Source organism: Chanodichthys erythropterus, chromosome 18 (assembly GCF_024489055.1).
Source record: "Chanodichthys erythropterus isolate Z2021 chromosome 18, ASM2448905v1, whole genome shotgun sequence".
Classification (NCBI taxonomy): Eukaryota; Metazoa; Chordata; class Actinopteri; order Cypriniformes; family Xenocyprididae; genus Chanodichthys; species Chanodichthys erythropterus.
Window position 1 is genome coordinate 20,897,517 of NC_090238.1, and position 15,887 is coordinate 20,913,403.

Consider the following 15,887-nt stretch of genomic DNA (forward strand, 5'->3'; position numbering starts at 1 on the left):
GATAGTGGCATGTGTCAGTGGATAGTGTCAGTGGATAGTGTTAGCGGCATGTGTCAGTGGATAGCGGCGTGTGTCAGTGGATAGCGGCATGTGTCAGTGGATAGTGTCATGTGTCAGTGGATAGTGTCATGTGTCAGTGGATAGTGTCAGTGGATAGTGTCAGTGGATAGTGTCATGTGTCAGTCGATAGTGGCATATGTCAGTGGATAATGTCATGTGTCAGTGGATAGTGTCATGTGTCAGTGGATAGTGTCAGTGGATAGTGTCAGTGGATAGTGTCATGTGTCAGTCGATAGTGGCATATGTCAGTGGATAGTGTCATGTGTCAGTGGATAGTGGCATATGTCAGTGGATAGTGTCAGTCGATAGTGTCAGTGGATAGCGGCATGTGTCAGTGGATAGTGGCATATGTCAGTGGATAGTGTCATGTGTCAGTGGATAGTGTCATGTGTCAGTGGATAGTGTCAGTGGATAGTGTCATGTGTCGGTCGATAGTGGCATATGTCAGTGGATAGTGTCATGTGTCAGTGGATAGTGTCATGTGTCAGTGGATAGTGTCATGTGTCAGTGGATAGTGTCATGTGTCAGTGGATAGTGTCATGTGTCGGTCGATAGTGGCATATGTCAGTGGATAGTGTCATGTGTCAGTGGATAGTGGCATATGTCAGTGGATAGTGGCATATGTCAGTGGATAGTGGCATATGTCAGTGGATAGTGTCAGTGGATAGCGGCATGTGTCAGTGGATAGTGGCATATGTCAGTGGATAGTGTCATGTGTCAGTGGATAGTGGCATGTGTCAGTCGATAGTTTCAGTGGATAGTGTCAGTGGATAGTGGCATGTGTCAGTGGATAGTGTCAGTCGATAGTTTCAGTGGATAGTGTCAGTGGATAGCGGCATGTGTCAGTGGATAGTGTCATGTGTCAGTCGATAGTGTCAGTGGATAGTGGCATATGTCAGTCGATAGCGTCATGTGTCAGTGGATAGTGTCATGTGTCAGTCGATAGTGTCAGTGGATAGTGGCATTTGTCAGTGGATAGTGTCATGTGTCAGTGGATAGCGGCATGTGTCAGTCGATAGTGTCAGTCGATAGTGGCATGTGTCAGTCGATAGTGTCAGTGGATAGTGGCATGTGTCAGTGGATAGTGTCATGTGTCAGTCGATAGTGTCAGTGGATAGTGGCATATGTCAGTGGATAGTGTCATGTGTCAGTGGATAGTGTCATGTGTCAGTGGATAGTGTCATGTGTCAGTGGATAGTGTCATGTGTCAGTCGATAGTGTCAGTGGATAGTGGCATGTGTCAGTGGATAGTGTCATGTGTCAGTCGATAGTGTCAGTGGATAGTGGCATATGTCAGTGGATAGTGTCAGTGGATAGTGTCATGTGTCAGTGGATAGCGGCATGTGTCAGTGGATAGTGTCATGTGTCAGTGGATAGTGTCATGTGTCAGTCGATAGTGTCAGTGGATAGCGGCATGTGTCAGTGGATAGTGTCATGTGTCAGTGGATAGTGTCATGTGTCAGTCGATAGTGTCAGTGGATAGTGTCATGTGTCAGTGGATAGTGTCAGTGGATAGCGGCATGTGTCAGGGGATAGTGTCATGTGTCAGTGGATAGTGTCATGTGTCAGTGGATAGTGTCATGTGTCAGTGGATAGTGTCATGTGTCAGTCGATAGTGTCAGTGGATAGTGTCATGTGTCAGTGGATAGTGTCATGTGTCAGTCGATAGTGTCAGTGGATAGCGGCATGTGTCAGGGGATAGTGTCATGTGTCAGTGGATAGTGTCATGTGTCAGTGGATAGCGGCATGTGTCAGTGGATAGTGTCATGTGTCAGTGGACAGCGGCATGTGTCTGTGGATAGTGGCATGTGTCAGTGGATAGTGGCATGTGTCAGTCGATAGTGGCATGTGTCAGTGGATAGTGTCAGTGGATAGCGGCATGTGTCAGTGGATAGTGTCAGTGGATAGTGGCATGTGTCAGTCGATAGTACGATAGTATTTCATATGGGATTTTGTACATCCATTAATTTTTACATAATCCATTAACTTATGGCTTATGTTTAATATTGTTTTGATGCCACAAAATAAGGTTTCATAGACTCCTGGTATGTGCTTACAACTTAGTGTACTTACTACTTAGTGTGCAAGTGTGCTTACTACCTAGTGTGCTTACTACTTATTGTGCTTACTACCTAGTGTGCAAGTGTGCTTACTATCTAGTGTGCTTACTACTTAGTGTGCTTACTACCTAGTGTGCAAGTCTGCTTACTACTTAGTGTGCTTAAGTCAGTAAAACTTCACAATTTAACATTTATAAAAATCAAGTGATTGATCATGTCTTTATTTTGACACCCTCCACAACCTCACGTAACGTCCGCATTTTCGTTTTTGTAGCAGCAAAAAGACAGATGCAGAAAAGTTTGTGCCTGCTGTAGGACGCAAATCATGGGTTTGGAAACATTTTGTATTTCTAAAAGCAGATGGGCAGGCAAAGAAATCCCACGTTATTTGTAAACTTTGCCAGTTCCAGTTGAAATACTTGGGAAATACTACAAACTATTTTTACTATAAATACAATTTTTATTTATTTAAAAAAAACTGTAATTTTTGTTGTTGTTGTTGTAAATGTCCAAATTGGGATAGAGGGTGTGTAATAATAAAAAAAAACAGAGATTAATAAAAAAGTTCATGTTATCAATTTTGGTTGTGGTTGTGAGTTAATAAAAATATAACTCATTGTATAAATCTGGCACATAATATCTCAATATGGATTAATCGATCGATATAGCCCTGAATCGAATCAAATCGGAATCGTATCATGGAATTTTTTGAGGTATCGGCAAATATCGTATCACTGGCTGACAGAATCGATATCATATTGTATCGTGATGAACACCCCTAATGTATAGCCATACAGGCACCTAGTGGGTAAACCATTACAAATTACAAATGCTTGCACTAGTGTGCAAGTGTGCTTACTAACTTGTGTGCAAGTGTGCTTACTACATAGTGTGCTTACTACCTGGTTTGCTTACTACCTAGTGTGCAAGTGTGCTTACTACACAGTGTGCTTACTACCTAGTGTGCTTACTACCTGGTTTGCTTACTACATAGTGTGCTTACTACCTGGTTTCCTTACTACCTAGTGTGCAAGTGTGCTTACTACATAGTGTGCTTACTACCTAGTGTGCTTACTACCTGGTTTGTTTACTACATAGTGTGCTTACTTAGTGTGCTTACTACCTGTTTTGCTTATTACATAGTGTGCTTACTACCTAGTGTGCTTACTAACTAGTGTGTTTACTACTTAGTGTGCTTACTACCTGGTTTGCTTACTACCTAGTGTGCTTACTACTTAGTGTGCAAGTGTGCTCACTACATAGTGTGCTTACTACATAGTATGCTTACTACCTAGTGTGCAAGTGTTCTTACTACATAGTATGCTTACTAACTAGTGTGCTTACTATTTAGTGTGCTTACTACCTGGTTTGCTTACTACATAGTGTGCTTACTATTTGTGCCTACTACTTAGTGTGCTTACTACATAGTGTGCTTACTATTTGGTGTGCTTACTACATAGTGCTTACAAAGCATTTGTACAAAGCATTTGGGTATCTTCAGAAGGAATGCATGTTCACATTGCTAAAAATGAAAAAGTGAACAAGCACTTACTTAGTGTGCTCACTACCTAGTGTTCTTACTACATAGTGTGCTTACTACCTAGTGTGCCTACTACCTACCTGGTTTGCTTACTACTAGTGTGCGTACTAATTAGTGTGCAAGTGTGCTTACTACATAGTGTTCTTACTACCTACCTGGTTTGCTTACTACCAAGTGTGCTTACTTAGTGTGCTCACTACCTGTTTTGCTTACTACATAGTATGCTTACTACCTAGTGTGCTTACTAACTAGTGTGTTTACTACTTAGTGTGCTTACTACCTGGTTTGCTTACTACCAAATGTGCTTACTACATAGTGTGCTTACTACCTGTTTTGCTTACGACATAGTGTGCTTACTACCTACCTGGTTTGCTTACTACTACTGTGCTTACTAACTAGTGTATTTACTACTTAGTGTGCTTACTACCTGGTTTGCTTACTACCAAGTGTGCTTACTACATAGTGTGCTTACTACTTAGTGTGCTTACTACCTGGTTTGCTTACTACATAGTGTGCTTACTACCTAGTGTGCTTACTACCTACCTGGTTTGCTTACTACTAGTGTGCTTACTACCTACCTGGTTTGCTTACTACATAGTGTGATTACTTAGTGTGCTCACTACCTGTTTTGCTTACTACCTAGTGTGCTTACTAACTAGTGTGCTTACTACATAGTGTGCTTACTACTTAGTGTGCTTACTACCTGGTTTGCTTACTACATAGTGTGCTTACTACATAGTGTGCTTACTACCTACCTGGTTCGCTTACTACTAGTGTGCTTACTACCTAGTGTGCTTACTAACTAGTGTGTTTACTACTTAGTGTGCTTACTATTTGGTGTGCTTACTACATAGTGTGCTTACTATTTGGTGTGCTTACTACATAGTGCTTACAAAGCATTTGTACAAAGCATTTGGGTATCTTCAGAAGGAATGCATGTTCACATTGCTAAAAATGAAAAAGTGAACAAGCACTTACTTAGTGTGCTCACTACCTAGTGTGCAAGTGTGCTTACTACATAGTGTGCTTACTACTTAGTGTGCAAGTGTGCTTACTACCTAGTGTGCTTACTACATAGTGTGCTTATGATTTATGATTAACTTCGTCGATCCAAAGTTGGCGTAACATCAGTCACCGTACAGTATAGCTACTTGGCCCTTTTCACGGACTGTGATGACGCGTTTTAAGGGTCATCATCAGCATCGTAAATCTTGCGAAGTTTTTTTATATTTTCATTTAAAAAAATGTATGTATCATTTATAACACTATACTTAGTATTGTATTACGTTTTCATCAAATTACAAAAAAATAAATAAAATAAAAATATTTAACGCTGCTGTGAGGATGTTTTTCTATGGGAGAGACGGTAAAGTTGACAGTTGCTCTCTTCTGACTGCCGTTATCAATCACTCTCTATTTTTTTCCTCTTTTTGAAAGTTGTGAAAACACTGTTGTTCACTTTTTCTTTTACAATTTGAGAAAATGGGGACACAAAAATACATTTAATGTATTCTCTCATTCACCCAACTATAACGACTTCTGCTTCGAGAATCCCGGACATGTGAAAAGGGTCTTTTTTGCCTGGTCGTATTTTGCAGCAATATCTTTGACAGTCCACAAGATGGAGCTGGAGCAATGTTCACCTCAGTTTGGATTAACCACTTTTGTAATCTATTATAAATGTGTGTCTCTGGACTGAAATAGATCAGATCTCCAGTACCATTGAAACTTGAGTTGATAAAGATCAAGCAGGATTTGTGAGAGTATTTGCTGCCAGCCAACTTGGGGTTTAATTATTTCAATAAAGTTAATGGCTGCACGTCACCCAGTGGTTAAACATATGCATTGCTATTGGCTGAGAACTAAACCAGCAGCAGTGATATGGAATCTGACGCAATGGCACATCCGGCGGCACTTCCGGTCTTCGTTGGAATGTGTCAGTGGATAGTGGCCATCCACTGACACAAGTAGTAAGCACACTAGGTAATAAGCACACTAAGTAGTAAGCACACTAGGTAGTACGCACACTAAGTAGTAAGCACACTTGCACACTAGGTAAAATATTTCTTGTATAGTTTTTATTTATATTACAATTAGTACAGCATTTAAGGTTAAATAGAGAAAAGGTTTATAGATTCCAATGCAAAAAGGCAAATATTTTGTCCAGAAAAATAATTTTCATTTGTAATGCCATGGTTTACCCACTAGGTGCCTGTATGGCTAAATTGCTCCTAGCTACAGGTCCTAACCGATTAATTATTTTTAAGTGTTGCATTTGAATAAATAGTTAGACATGATCAATCACTTGATTTTTATAAATGTTAAATTGTGAAGTTTTACTGACTTGAAGTATGCTAATGCATCCATCTATTATTAAAAAAAAAGCCATTGCTTTAACTTACATATTTGTCGAGCCTCTTTTCGTTCTCTGCTTACTGAAAATGGTTTATACATTTTATATGCTATCATTGACTTAACTGTGGGGATTACTCTACAATAAGCACAAATTCATTTAAAATATAGATATAATTTAATATGTGTTAAGTAGTTCTCATCTATGGTTTTAATATTTCACAAATAATTTTATGGAATTATGGAATTAGACTAATGCATTTTTAGCAATGTGAACATGCATTCCTTGCACACTAAGTAGTAAGCACACTATGTAGTAAGCACACTTGCACACTAGGTAGTGAGCACACTAAGTAAGTGCTTGTTAACTTTTTCATTTTTAGCAATGTGAACATGCATTCCTTCTGAAGATACCCAAATGCTTTGTACAAATGCTTTGTAAGCACTATGTAGTAAACACACCAAATAGTAAGCACACCAAGTAGTAAGCACACTATGTAGTAAGCACACTTGCACACTATGTAGTAAGCACACTATGTAGTAAGCACACTTGCACACTAATTAGTAAGCACACTATGTAGTAAGCAAACCAGGTAGTAAGCACACTAAGTAGTACACACACTAGTTAGTAAGCACACTAAGTAGTAAGCACACTTGCACACTAGGTAGTAAGCACACTAGGTAGTAAGCAAACCAGGTAGTAAGCACACAAGGTAGTACGCACACTAGGTAGTAAGCACACTTGCACACTAGGTAGTAAGCACACTAGGTAGTAAGCACACTTGCACACAAGGTAGTAAGCAAACCAGGTAGTAAGCACACTAGGTAGTAAGCACACTATGTAGTAAGCAAACCAGGTAGTAAGCACACTAAGTAGTACACACACTAGTTAGTAAGCACACTAAGTAGTAAGCACACTTGCACACTAGGTAGTAAGCACACTAGGTAGTAAGCAAACCAGGTAGTAAGCACACAAGGTAGTACGCACACTAGGTAGTAAGCACACTTGCACACTAGGTAGTAAGCACACTAGGTAGTAAGCACACTTGCACACAAGGTAGTAAGCAAACCAGGTAGTAAGCACACTAGATAGTAAGCACACTATGTAGTAAGTAAACCAGGTAGTAAGCACACTAAGTAAGAACACTATGTAGTAAGCAAACCAGGTAGTAAGCACACTAAGTAGTAAGCACACTATGTAGTAAGCAAACCAGGTAGTAAGCACACTAAGTAGTAAGCACACTAGGTAGTAAGCACACTATGTAGTAAGCAAAACAGGTAGTAAGCACACTAAGTAAGCATACCATGTAGCAAGCAAACCAGGTAGTAAGCACACTAAGTAGTAAGCACACTTGCACACTAGGTAGTAAGCAAACCAGGTAGTAAGCACACTAAGTAGTAAACACACTTGCACACTAAGTAGTAAGCACACTAGGTAGTAAGCATACTTGCACACTAATTAGTAAGCACACTATGTAGTGTAAATAAAGATATAATTTAATATGTGGTAAGTAGTTCTCATCTACGGTTTTAATATTTCACAAATAATTTTATGGAATTATGGAATTAGACAAATGCATTTCAAAAAGTTTCAAAAAGAGGAAAAAAATTGAGAAAGATTGATAACGGCAGTCAGAAGAGAGCAACTGTCAACTTTACCGTCTCACCCATAGAAAAACATCCTCACAGCAGCATTAAATATTTTAATTTATTTATTTTTTTGTAATTTGATGAAAACGTAATACAATACTAAGTATAGTGTTATAAATGATACATACATTTTTTTAAATGAAAATATAAAAAAACTTCGCAAGATTTACGATGCTGATGATGACCCTTAAAACGCATCATCACAGTCCGTGAAAAGGGCCAAGTAGCTATACTGTACGGTGACTGATGTTACGCCAACTTTGGATCGACAAAAAGAACTATCAAATATTGTCCTTGAATTTGATTGAACTGACTAATGACGAAGTTAATCATAAATCACTGAAAGTATGGGAGAAAAGCAATAAAACATAATAAAATATATATACACAATAAAACAATGCATTTCATTTGTAAAGTAGCATTTGAAAGAAAAAATGGTAAGAAGTTTCTGTTTGTCATACAAACAGAACCTGAACTTTAAAAAGAAGCATGATACAATACACAAACATATGCTCAGCTTATAATTGTGAAGGATACAATTTGACAGTGATAATTTTGTTTATTTATTAAATCAGCAAGGTAATAAAACAACAAATAACCATTATAAGTGCGTGTTCCAGTGTGCTCCGGTGGCAGTGCTGCACAGTGTCAGAATGGCCGAGCGGTCTAAGGCGCCAGACTCAAGGCATCAGTCCTTCTCAGGTGTTGAGGATTCTGGTCTCCAAATGGAGGCGTGGGTTCAAATCCCACTTCTGACAAGACTCTTTTAGAGCTTCGAAATAAAATAACCTGACAGATATACGCTTTAAAAGTACTTATAGCCTGTATGATCACTTTGACATTATCTAAATGCAGGATTAAAAAAAAAAAAAAAAAAAATGTTTTTTGATACAGTTTTGAATCTATTGGGCGGCTATGTTTATAAAAACAGTATTCATATGTTATAATTCCATTTCTCTTCCAAAGTGTCAGAATGGCCGAGCGGTCTAAGGCGCCAGACTCAAGGTTTCGACCTTCTCAGGTGATGAGGATTCTGGTCTCCAAATGGAGGCGTGGGTTCAAATCCCTCTTCTGACAAGACTCTTTTAGAGAATTCATAATAAGAACGAGGTTAATTTACGTGGTGCGTCGTGAGCTAGAGCAATGTAAATGTACAACGGATCTAAAGCGGTCACGATGTCCATGTAAAATATTTCAGATTAGTCAGTGATCGTGCTTGATATATGCAGCATCAGACAAATAAGCAGTCCTGTTTCAAACGTTTTAGCGTTAGATATTCATTAACGACTCCTCACACGCCTATTGTATGTTAAATAAGTTTAAAAAAACGACGGCAATCAGAGAGACGACCACATTGCAATCGATTCAGTTATAGATTGCTTTAGCCTCTTATCGAAAGACATTCAGAACTATGTGAATGATCGATTGCTTTAGTCTGGCGAATGGTCCAGTTTCTGTTTCTGACGGTTGTTGCTTAGTGCAGCTCGACTTTTGGTCTGACATATAAAATAATGGCACAGCCTCCACCAAAACCATGGGAAAGACGAATCCCTGGAACTATAACTGCACCGCTAAACTATCGGTTCGTAAAAACTCCTCTTATTTTGACCAGTACGTCCAAAAGACGAAGTGTTGGACCGCTAGCAAACCAAACCTATTAGCTATCGAGCATATTTAAATATATATTTGACGAAGTGGCAGTTTGTTGTAAAAATAATAAGTGTGCATAAGTTTGGTGTTACTGCAATGCTAAAAAATGTTCCGTATAATTGTATTTACAATACTGTTAAGTTACGTAAACTTAATGTTTTGCTCGTACTCGAGCATGTCAGTAAGTGTTTGCATGTGAGTGTCAAAGTTCACCTATGCTGTGTTCAATCTTTTACTTTTAGATATAGAATATTAGACAACTTTCAACTATGTTTTTGTTATTATCAGTTTTATTTTAGATATGCCATTTCTTTTGAAAGTTTTTATTTTCTTATTTCTAGCTCTACTGACTTTGGATCAGCTTTACAAAGTGGGCCATCCATGTCTGGTCCTCCAGTTTTAACACGTGTGACACCACCCATCCCTCCAAGACCTGTTCAACAGGCATACCGCCCTACATACAGCTCATTTCCCTCCTCATACAGCCCTTATGGGAGCTCCATGTATGGGGGCTACAGCCCTTACAGCTACAGTGGTTATGGGGTTGGAGGTGGCCTGGGTTATAACCGATATAACTCGATGGACGACGTCCCACCCAGTCGCTTTGTCCAGCAGGCGGAGGAAAGCAGCCGTGGAGCATTTCAATCCATCGAGAGCATTGTCCATGCCTTTTCGTCAGTCAGCATGATGATGGATGCTACTTTCTCTGCCGTCTATAACAGCTTCCGTGCTGTTCTGGATGTGGCCAATCACTTCTCCCGCTTGCGCATACATTTCACAAAAGTGCTGTCTGCTTTTGCCCTGGTTAGGACCCTTAGATACCTATATCGCAGGCTGCAGAGGCTGCTGGGATTACGTCAGGATTCAGAGGCGGATGATTTGTGGGCGGACAGTGCCTCCTCTGTGGTGTCTGCTTCAGGAACCAGAGGTGCAGGTATTGATGACCCTGGAGTGAATTCTGTCAAATCTTGGCCCATTTTCTTGTTTTTTGCTGTCGTTCTTGGAGGGCCGTATTTGATCTGGAGGCTTTTGAGGTCTGCTGAGGGTCCTGAGGAAAATGGTAATTGAATATCTATCACTTCTATTTCTATTTTGTTGGTTTTAACATAGGACCGTGGGACTGTTAATGAGAATGATTTACATTAGGGGTCAGTTAGATTTGTTTTTTTAATTAAAACCTCTATTCAGAAAGGATGCAATAAATTGGTCAAAAGTGATAGTAAGATAATTTATCGTAGTTTATATTCTACCACTAAACAAACATCACTGAAAAAAACTTCTAAACTTCTCAGTTAGGCTGAGACTTAAGTCACTATGGGCTGGTTTCATAGACAGGGCTTAGACTAAGCCAGGATTAGGCTTTAGATCAAATAGTATTATTAATTTAAGTAGCTTTTATAAAAGTACCTTATAAAAAAAAATACTGGTGTGCATCTTGAGACAAACAATAGCAATGACATATTTTAAGATATGTCCGTACAAGTTGCTTTCAGTTAAAACAGCTTAAACAAGCATTTTATTCTAGGACTAGCTTAAAGGGTTAGTTCACCCAAAAATGAAATTTCTGTCATTTATTACTCACCTTCATGTTGTTCCACGCCTGATCCGAGAGGTAACTGATTAATGGTACTAAAGACATTGTTAAAATAGTCGACGTGACTATAGTGGTTCAACCATAATGTTATGAAGCGACGAGAATACTTTTTGTGCACAAAAATAATTACTTTAATTAATAATTTGAACTCTTGTCATGCGCAGTTGACTTTGTGAATGCAGTGCTTCCGTGTTTACGTCTGAATGCCGGCTCATTATTGGCCAAAGCTGATCTCATGAGCAGCATGATGCATTCGTGTGAACCTGCCTGGAAGCACTAAACGTAAACAATGTATGAAAATGTTATTATTTGTGTTCCGTTTTTGCACACAAAAAGTATCTCGTCGCTTCATAACATTAAAGTTGAACAACTGCAGTCACGTCGACTGTTTTAACAATGTCTTTAGTACCTTTCTGGACCTTGACAGTGGTGATTATATTGGTGTCTATGGAGGAGTCATGTACCTCTCGGATTTCATCAAAATATCTTCATTTGTGTTCTGAAGATGAACCAAGGTCTTACAGGTGTGGAACGACATGAGGGTAATTAATGACAGAATTTTCATTTTTGGGTGAACTAACCCTTTAAGCCTTGTCTGTGAAACCGGGGGTGAATTTATTGCAGGACTAAAAAGTCAGGAGTCATTTTTATCACAAAGTCATTCAGAAACCCATGTACATCAGCACCCTATAAAAATATTTGCTGTCCTACAGTAAATGCAGGGCTCAACAAAAAGGATTTTTTCTATTGGCCCATTCAAAATGTTCACTGGCCCCAGCACAAAAAAGTCAAAAATGAGTAAATTAAAATAGTTAACTGTTATTGTTTGCATTGTTTTTGACCCATGTAAATTTGTATTCTAATAAATAAGGTTGTGATGACACCAAAAATGTAGATACTAGTGAAATCTCACAATTCTCAGTTCCAATTTCGATACCACAGAAAAAAATTGCTAGTCTAATATAAATTTTGAACATTATTAAAGACCAGTAAACAATTATTAATACAATCAGATTAAATAAACAAATTACAAGCAATAGCACAAATAAATACAATAGAACTAAGATACAATTGAATTAAATCAGTACGTTATGTTTTTCAGGTAGTTCCAACAGCGGGATTTGTTGTTGAGCCCTCAAACATGTTTATATGTAGTTTTATGCGTTTTTTTATGTCTCTGAGTATGTAGCTTTTAGGGCTGTAACGATATGCGATATGAAACCGAAATCGCGATACGCAGGTCCACGAACCTGTATCGCGATATGAGAAGGCAGAATCGCGACACACCCCTTCCAACTCCCAGAGTTATCCTTCCTGTCCAGATCCAATGCTACCACATTTTTAAATTACTATAAGTATTAGGGGTGTAACGATTTATCGTAGATGGTGTGTCTCAATCAGCTCTCTAGTTCAGTAAGTGTTTCGGGCACAAATTGAATCTTGCAAGCAGGTTTAAACGTTTCTCATGTCAGTCTCTTGCATGGTCGAGTGAGAAAAGTCGTGGCTTTCTTTCACCGCAGTGCACAGCAACAGCTGTGCTCACAGAAAAGCAAAAGACGCTTGCGATGCTTTGCTTTAAGTTCTGTGGCGCCATCACATATTGCGTCTTTTCCGCGTGCAAGTCAGTTATTATTTTCAAATGTAGCCGCGCGGCAGGCGCGCTCATAATGGGATCAACGCGGTCGCGACGCGCATGCAATTCTCAACTTCTCAGAATGCCGCAAGCGCACCGCAGGTCGTGTGACAAGAATCAACCAATCAGCTATGGCCTTTCCGTAACAAAACATCAAAAGCTCAGCCGAACAGCTGATCATAGATGTACATGGTGGTTTTTATATCTTATCTCCATCAATATATCTCGTAGTAAAACTAATGCAAGGGCTAGAAATCATTTATCCTTTGCAGAAACATCCTGATCCTCTTGGAGAGCTCAGTTCAAGGTTGCATAGCAACGACCGACGCCACGGGAGCGCAAGCGCTTTGGAAAGAAGGAGAAGCGGTGCGGCCGCGCCTTCCACGCGTTTTTAGACACGATATGTGAACGGCCCCTATTCATAATTCTAAGTTCATGATAAATTAAAAAAAAATTTTTTAGTGACAGACAGCCCTATTCAACTGTTAATTTGAATACAGAAGGTTTTTATTAAAATTTTATATTTATTTATTTTATTGAAATGTGATCTTGTGTGTACAACAAGGACAATTATTGAAATTTGTTAATGTTTTGTTTAATAAATTTTGTTTGAATTTCAGTTTCATTTTGTTCAAAATATCGTGATACGTATCGTATCGTGAACTCCGTATCGAGATGCGTATCTTATCGTGACCTAAGCGTATCGTTACACCCCTAGTAGCTTTATATGTAGATGTGTCTGTATGTTTGTGCTTAATAGAAGTTCTGTTTTGTTGTGTAGCCACTAATTGGGCAAGTGGGGAGGATGATCATGTGGTAGCTCGAGCTGAGTATGACTTCACAGCTGCATCTGAGGAAGAGATCTCTCTACAGGCTGGAGACATGCTTAATCTTGCCCCTAAAGGTAAAAGAACAAGACACATTTTGAACATAATCTCAACAGAAGTATACTTAAAGGGTTAGTTCACCCAAAAATGAAAATTCTGTCATTAATTACTCACCCTCATGTCATTCCACACCCATAAGACCTTAGTTCACCTTCAGAACACAAATTAAGATATTTTTGATGAGATCCAAGAGGTATATGACTTATCCATAGACATCAAGGTCCAGAAAGCTACTAAAGACATCGTTAAAACAGTCGATGTGACTGCAGTAGTTCAACCTTAATTTTATAAAGCGGCGAGAGAACTTTTTGTGTGCAAAATCAAAACAAAAATAACGACTTTATTCAACAATCTCTACTCTTCGCTGTCATTATTCTAACGCAGTTGACACTGTACATATGAGAATGACACAGAGGAAAAGATATTGTTGAATAAAGTTGTTATTCTTGTTTTGTTTTTGCACACAAAAAGTATTCTCGCCGCTTTATAAAATTAAGGTTGAACTACTGCAGTCACATCGACTGTTTTAACGATGGCTTTAATAACTTTCTGAACCTTGATGTCTATGGCGTTATACCTCTCGGATTTCATCAAAAAATATCTTAATTTGTGTTCCGAAGATGAACAAAGGTCTTACAGGTGTGCAACAACATGAAGGTGAGTAATTAATGACAGAATTTTCATTTTTGGGTGAACAAATCCTTTAACATGCTTTAAAACACACTGGCTAGATAATTGAATGGAAAAATGAAAATAAAATGGTGTGCAGTAAAAAAAAAAAAAAAAAAACAGTTCAAAATTTGACTGATGTCAAGCATATACATTTTGTACCATGTAGATTTTGTTCGAGGCATTATCTTACAGCTTGTACTCAATATATTTCAATTTTATTTTCAGAACAACAGCCTAGAGTGCGTGGCTGGCTGTTAGCCAGTGTGGATGGGCAGACCACCGGCCTCGTCCCTGCCAACTACGTCAAAGTGTTGGGCCGGAGGAGAGGCAGAAAGCATGCAGAATTAGAGAGGATGGCACAAGCCCAGCAGGCTGCACAGAATCTACCAGCACCCCAAACTGCCCTGGCTACTGCTTCTCTTCCCAACTCCAGGCTGGCTGTCCCTACCACGTCAGTTCCAGATGAGCTGCTGGAGTCTGTTTATGGGGAAACACAAGGCCTTCATGCTAACCTGGAGGTGCAACCTTCCACAAACAACAGCAGTGATACTGTAGTGATAACCTCAGAAAAAATTGACTTATGAATAATATGTATGTGTGTGTGTGTCTGTGTGTTGGTGGGAGCTAGGAGAAAAAGTATCCTTCATTAGAATGTATCACCCTCTATATAAGTTGGTCCAACAGCTAAAAAAGGAGAGGAAAAAAATGAAGGTATTGAAAGGAGGGAGGTGAGTGGTCTTAAACCTTTATAATGTATCGTTTGAACTGCATAATTCTACAAATTTCAGTAGACTGTTAGGCTCAAAGCCATTACCAATATTTTTTCCCTTTCTTCAACAAAAATGGTGGATATTTCAACAGTATAGAGTTTTTGTTAAAAGACCCATTAATTTATTTTGAAGAATAATTTGGCAAAATTGATTCAATTTGCATTCAAAATGTTACAAATATGTTGTCATTCATGTATACACAGCTAACACATCTGATTAGTTTAAATTGTGAGTTCTCATATCAATCTGAGTTTGTAATAGAGTGTTTCTAATGAATTTCATTATGGGAATTCTGTCAGTCTCCTGATGTAAGAGTTTTAGATCACTGTTCATCTTTCCACAATGTTGTGAATATTTAATATTTTTCATTTTAAGCTGTGTTGTATCAAGGATTAGCTTGTACATTTCTCTGTTTTCAGGCTGGTTTGTTTTCTCATAGTGCTACTCAGTGTGCAATTATGTAAATACAAGCAATTATTTTGCCAGTAAATATTTAAAAAATGTTCAGTCATTTTCGGTTGTATAATAGTTCAGACATTTCTAAGATTACAGAATTACTGATTGACATTTAACTGGCTAAGAAATTGCATTTTCGAAAATAAAGTAAGTACCAAAATTTGTTACACAATACACAATCAGTTTCTCTACTATTCAAAAGTAAGGGGTTGGTAATGTGGGTTTGTTTAGATGTGTTTGAAATAAGTCTGTAATGCTCACCAAGGCTGCATTTATTTTTACATAAATTTGTACATTATTTGTAGTTGTTTCCTCGTTAGTATAGTGGACATTATCTCACCTGTCACGCAGAAGACCGGGGTTCAACTCCCTGATGGAACGTTTTTGATGGAGAGAAGGCAGTTGTGGCCTAATGGTTAGAGAGCCTGACTTGTAACTTAAAGGTTGTGGGTTCAAGTCTCAGTACCAGTGGGGGTGTGAATGAACAGCGCTCTCTTCCACTCATTACCCACAACTGAGGGGGGAAAAACAGCTGCCCACTGCTCCAGGTGTGTGTGTGTGTG

The 15,887-nt window shown here is 38.7% G+C and overlaps 1 protein-coding gene and 2 non-coding genes across 3 annotated transcripts; all 3 read left to right on the forward strand.

Annotated features, from left to right (window-relative positions):
- The first annotated feature begins 8,309 nt into the window (after positions 1-8,309).
- On the forward strand, positions 8,310-8,420 carry trnal-caa (transfer RNA leucine (anticodon CAA)). Its single transcript has 2 exons — positions 8,310-8,347; positions 8,375-8,420. It is a non-coding gene; the product is annotated as a tRNA-Leu (tRNA).
- A 209-nt stretch (positions 8,421-8,629) lies between these two features.
- On the forward strand, positions 8,630-8,739 carry trnal-caa (transfer RNA leucine (anticodon CAA)). The gene is made up of 2 exons: positions 8,630-8,667; positions 8,694-8,739. It is a non-coding gene; the product is annotated as a tRNA-Leu (tRNA).
- Positions 8,740-9,086: 347 nt separating this feature from the next.
- On the forward strand, positions 9,087-15,587 carry pex13 (peroxisomal biogenesis factor 13). Its single transcript, XM_067367684.1, has 4 exons — positions 9,087-9,244; positions 9,654-10,372; positions 13,321-13,443; positions 14,324-15,587. Exons 1-4 carry the CDS (start codon positions 9,174-9,176, stop codon positions 14,680-14,682), a joined length of 1,272 nt encoding a protein of 423 aa, XP_067223785.1. The 5' UTR covers positions 9,087-9,173; the 3' UTR covers positions 14,683-15,587.
- Positions 15,588-15,887: the final 300 nt, after the last annotated feature.

What these genes read in the sequence shown, in the direction of transcription:
- pex13 (XM_067367684.1), top strand. Translation starts at nt 9,174, where the DNA reads ATGGCACAGCCTCCACCAAAACCATGGGAAAGACGAATCCCTGGAACT. An exon ending in ACTGCACCGCTAAACTATCG is followed by an intron (nt 9,245 to 9,653) that starts GTTCGTAAAAAC and finishes TCTTATTTCTAG; the next exon opens with CTCTACTGACTTTGGATCAG. An exon ending in TGAGGGTCCTGAGGAAAATG is followed by an intron (nt 10,373 to 13,320) that starts GTAATTGAATAT and finishes TTTGTTGTGTAG; the next exon opens with CCACTAATTGGGCAAGTGGG.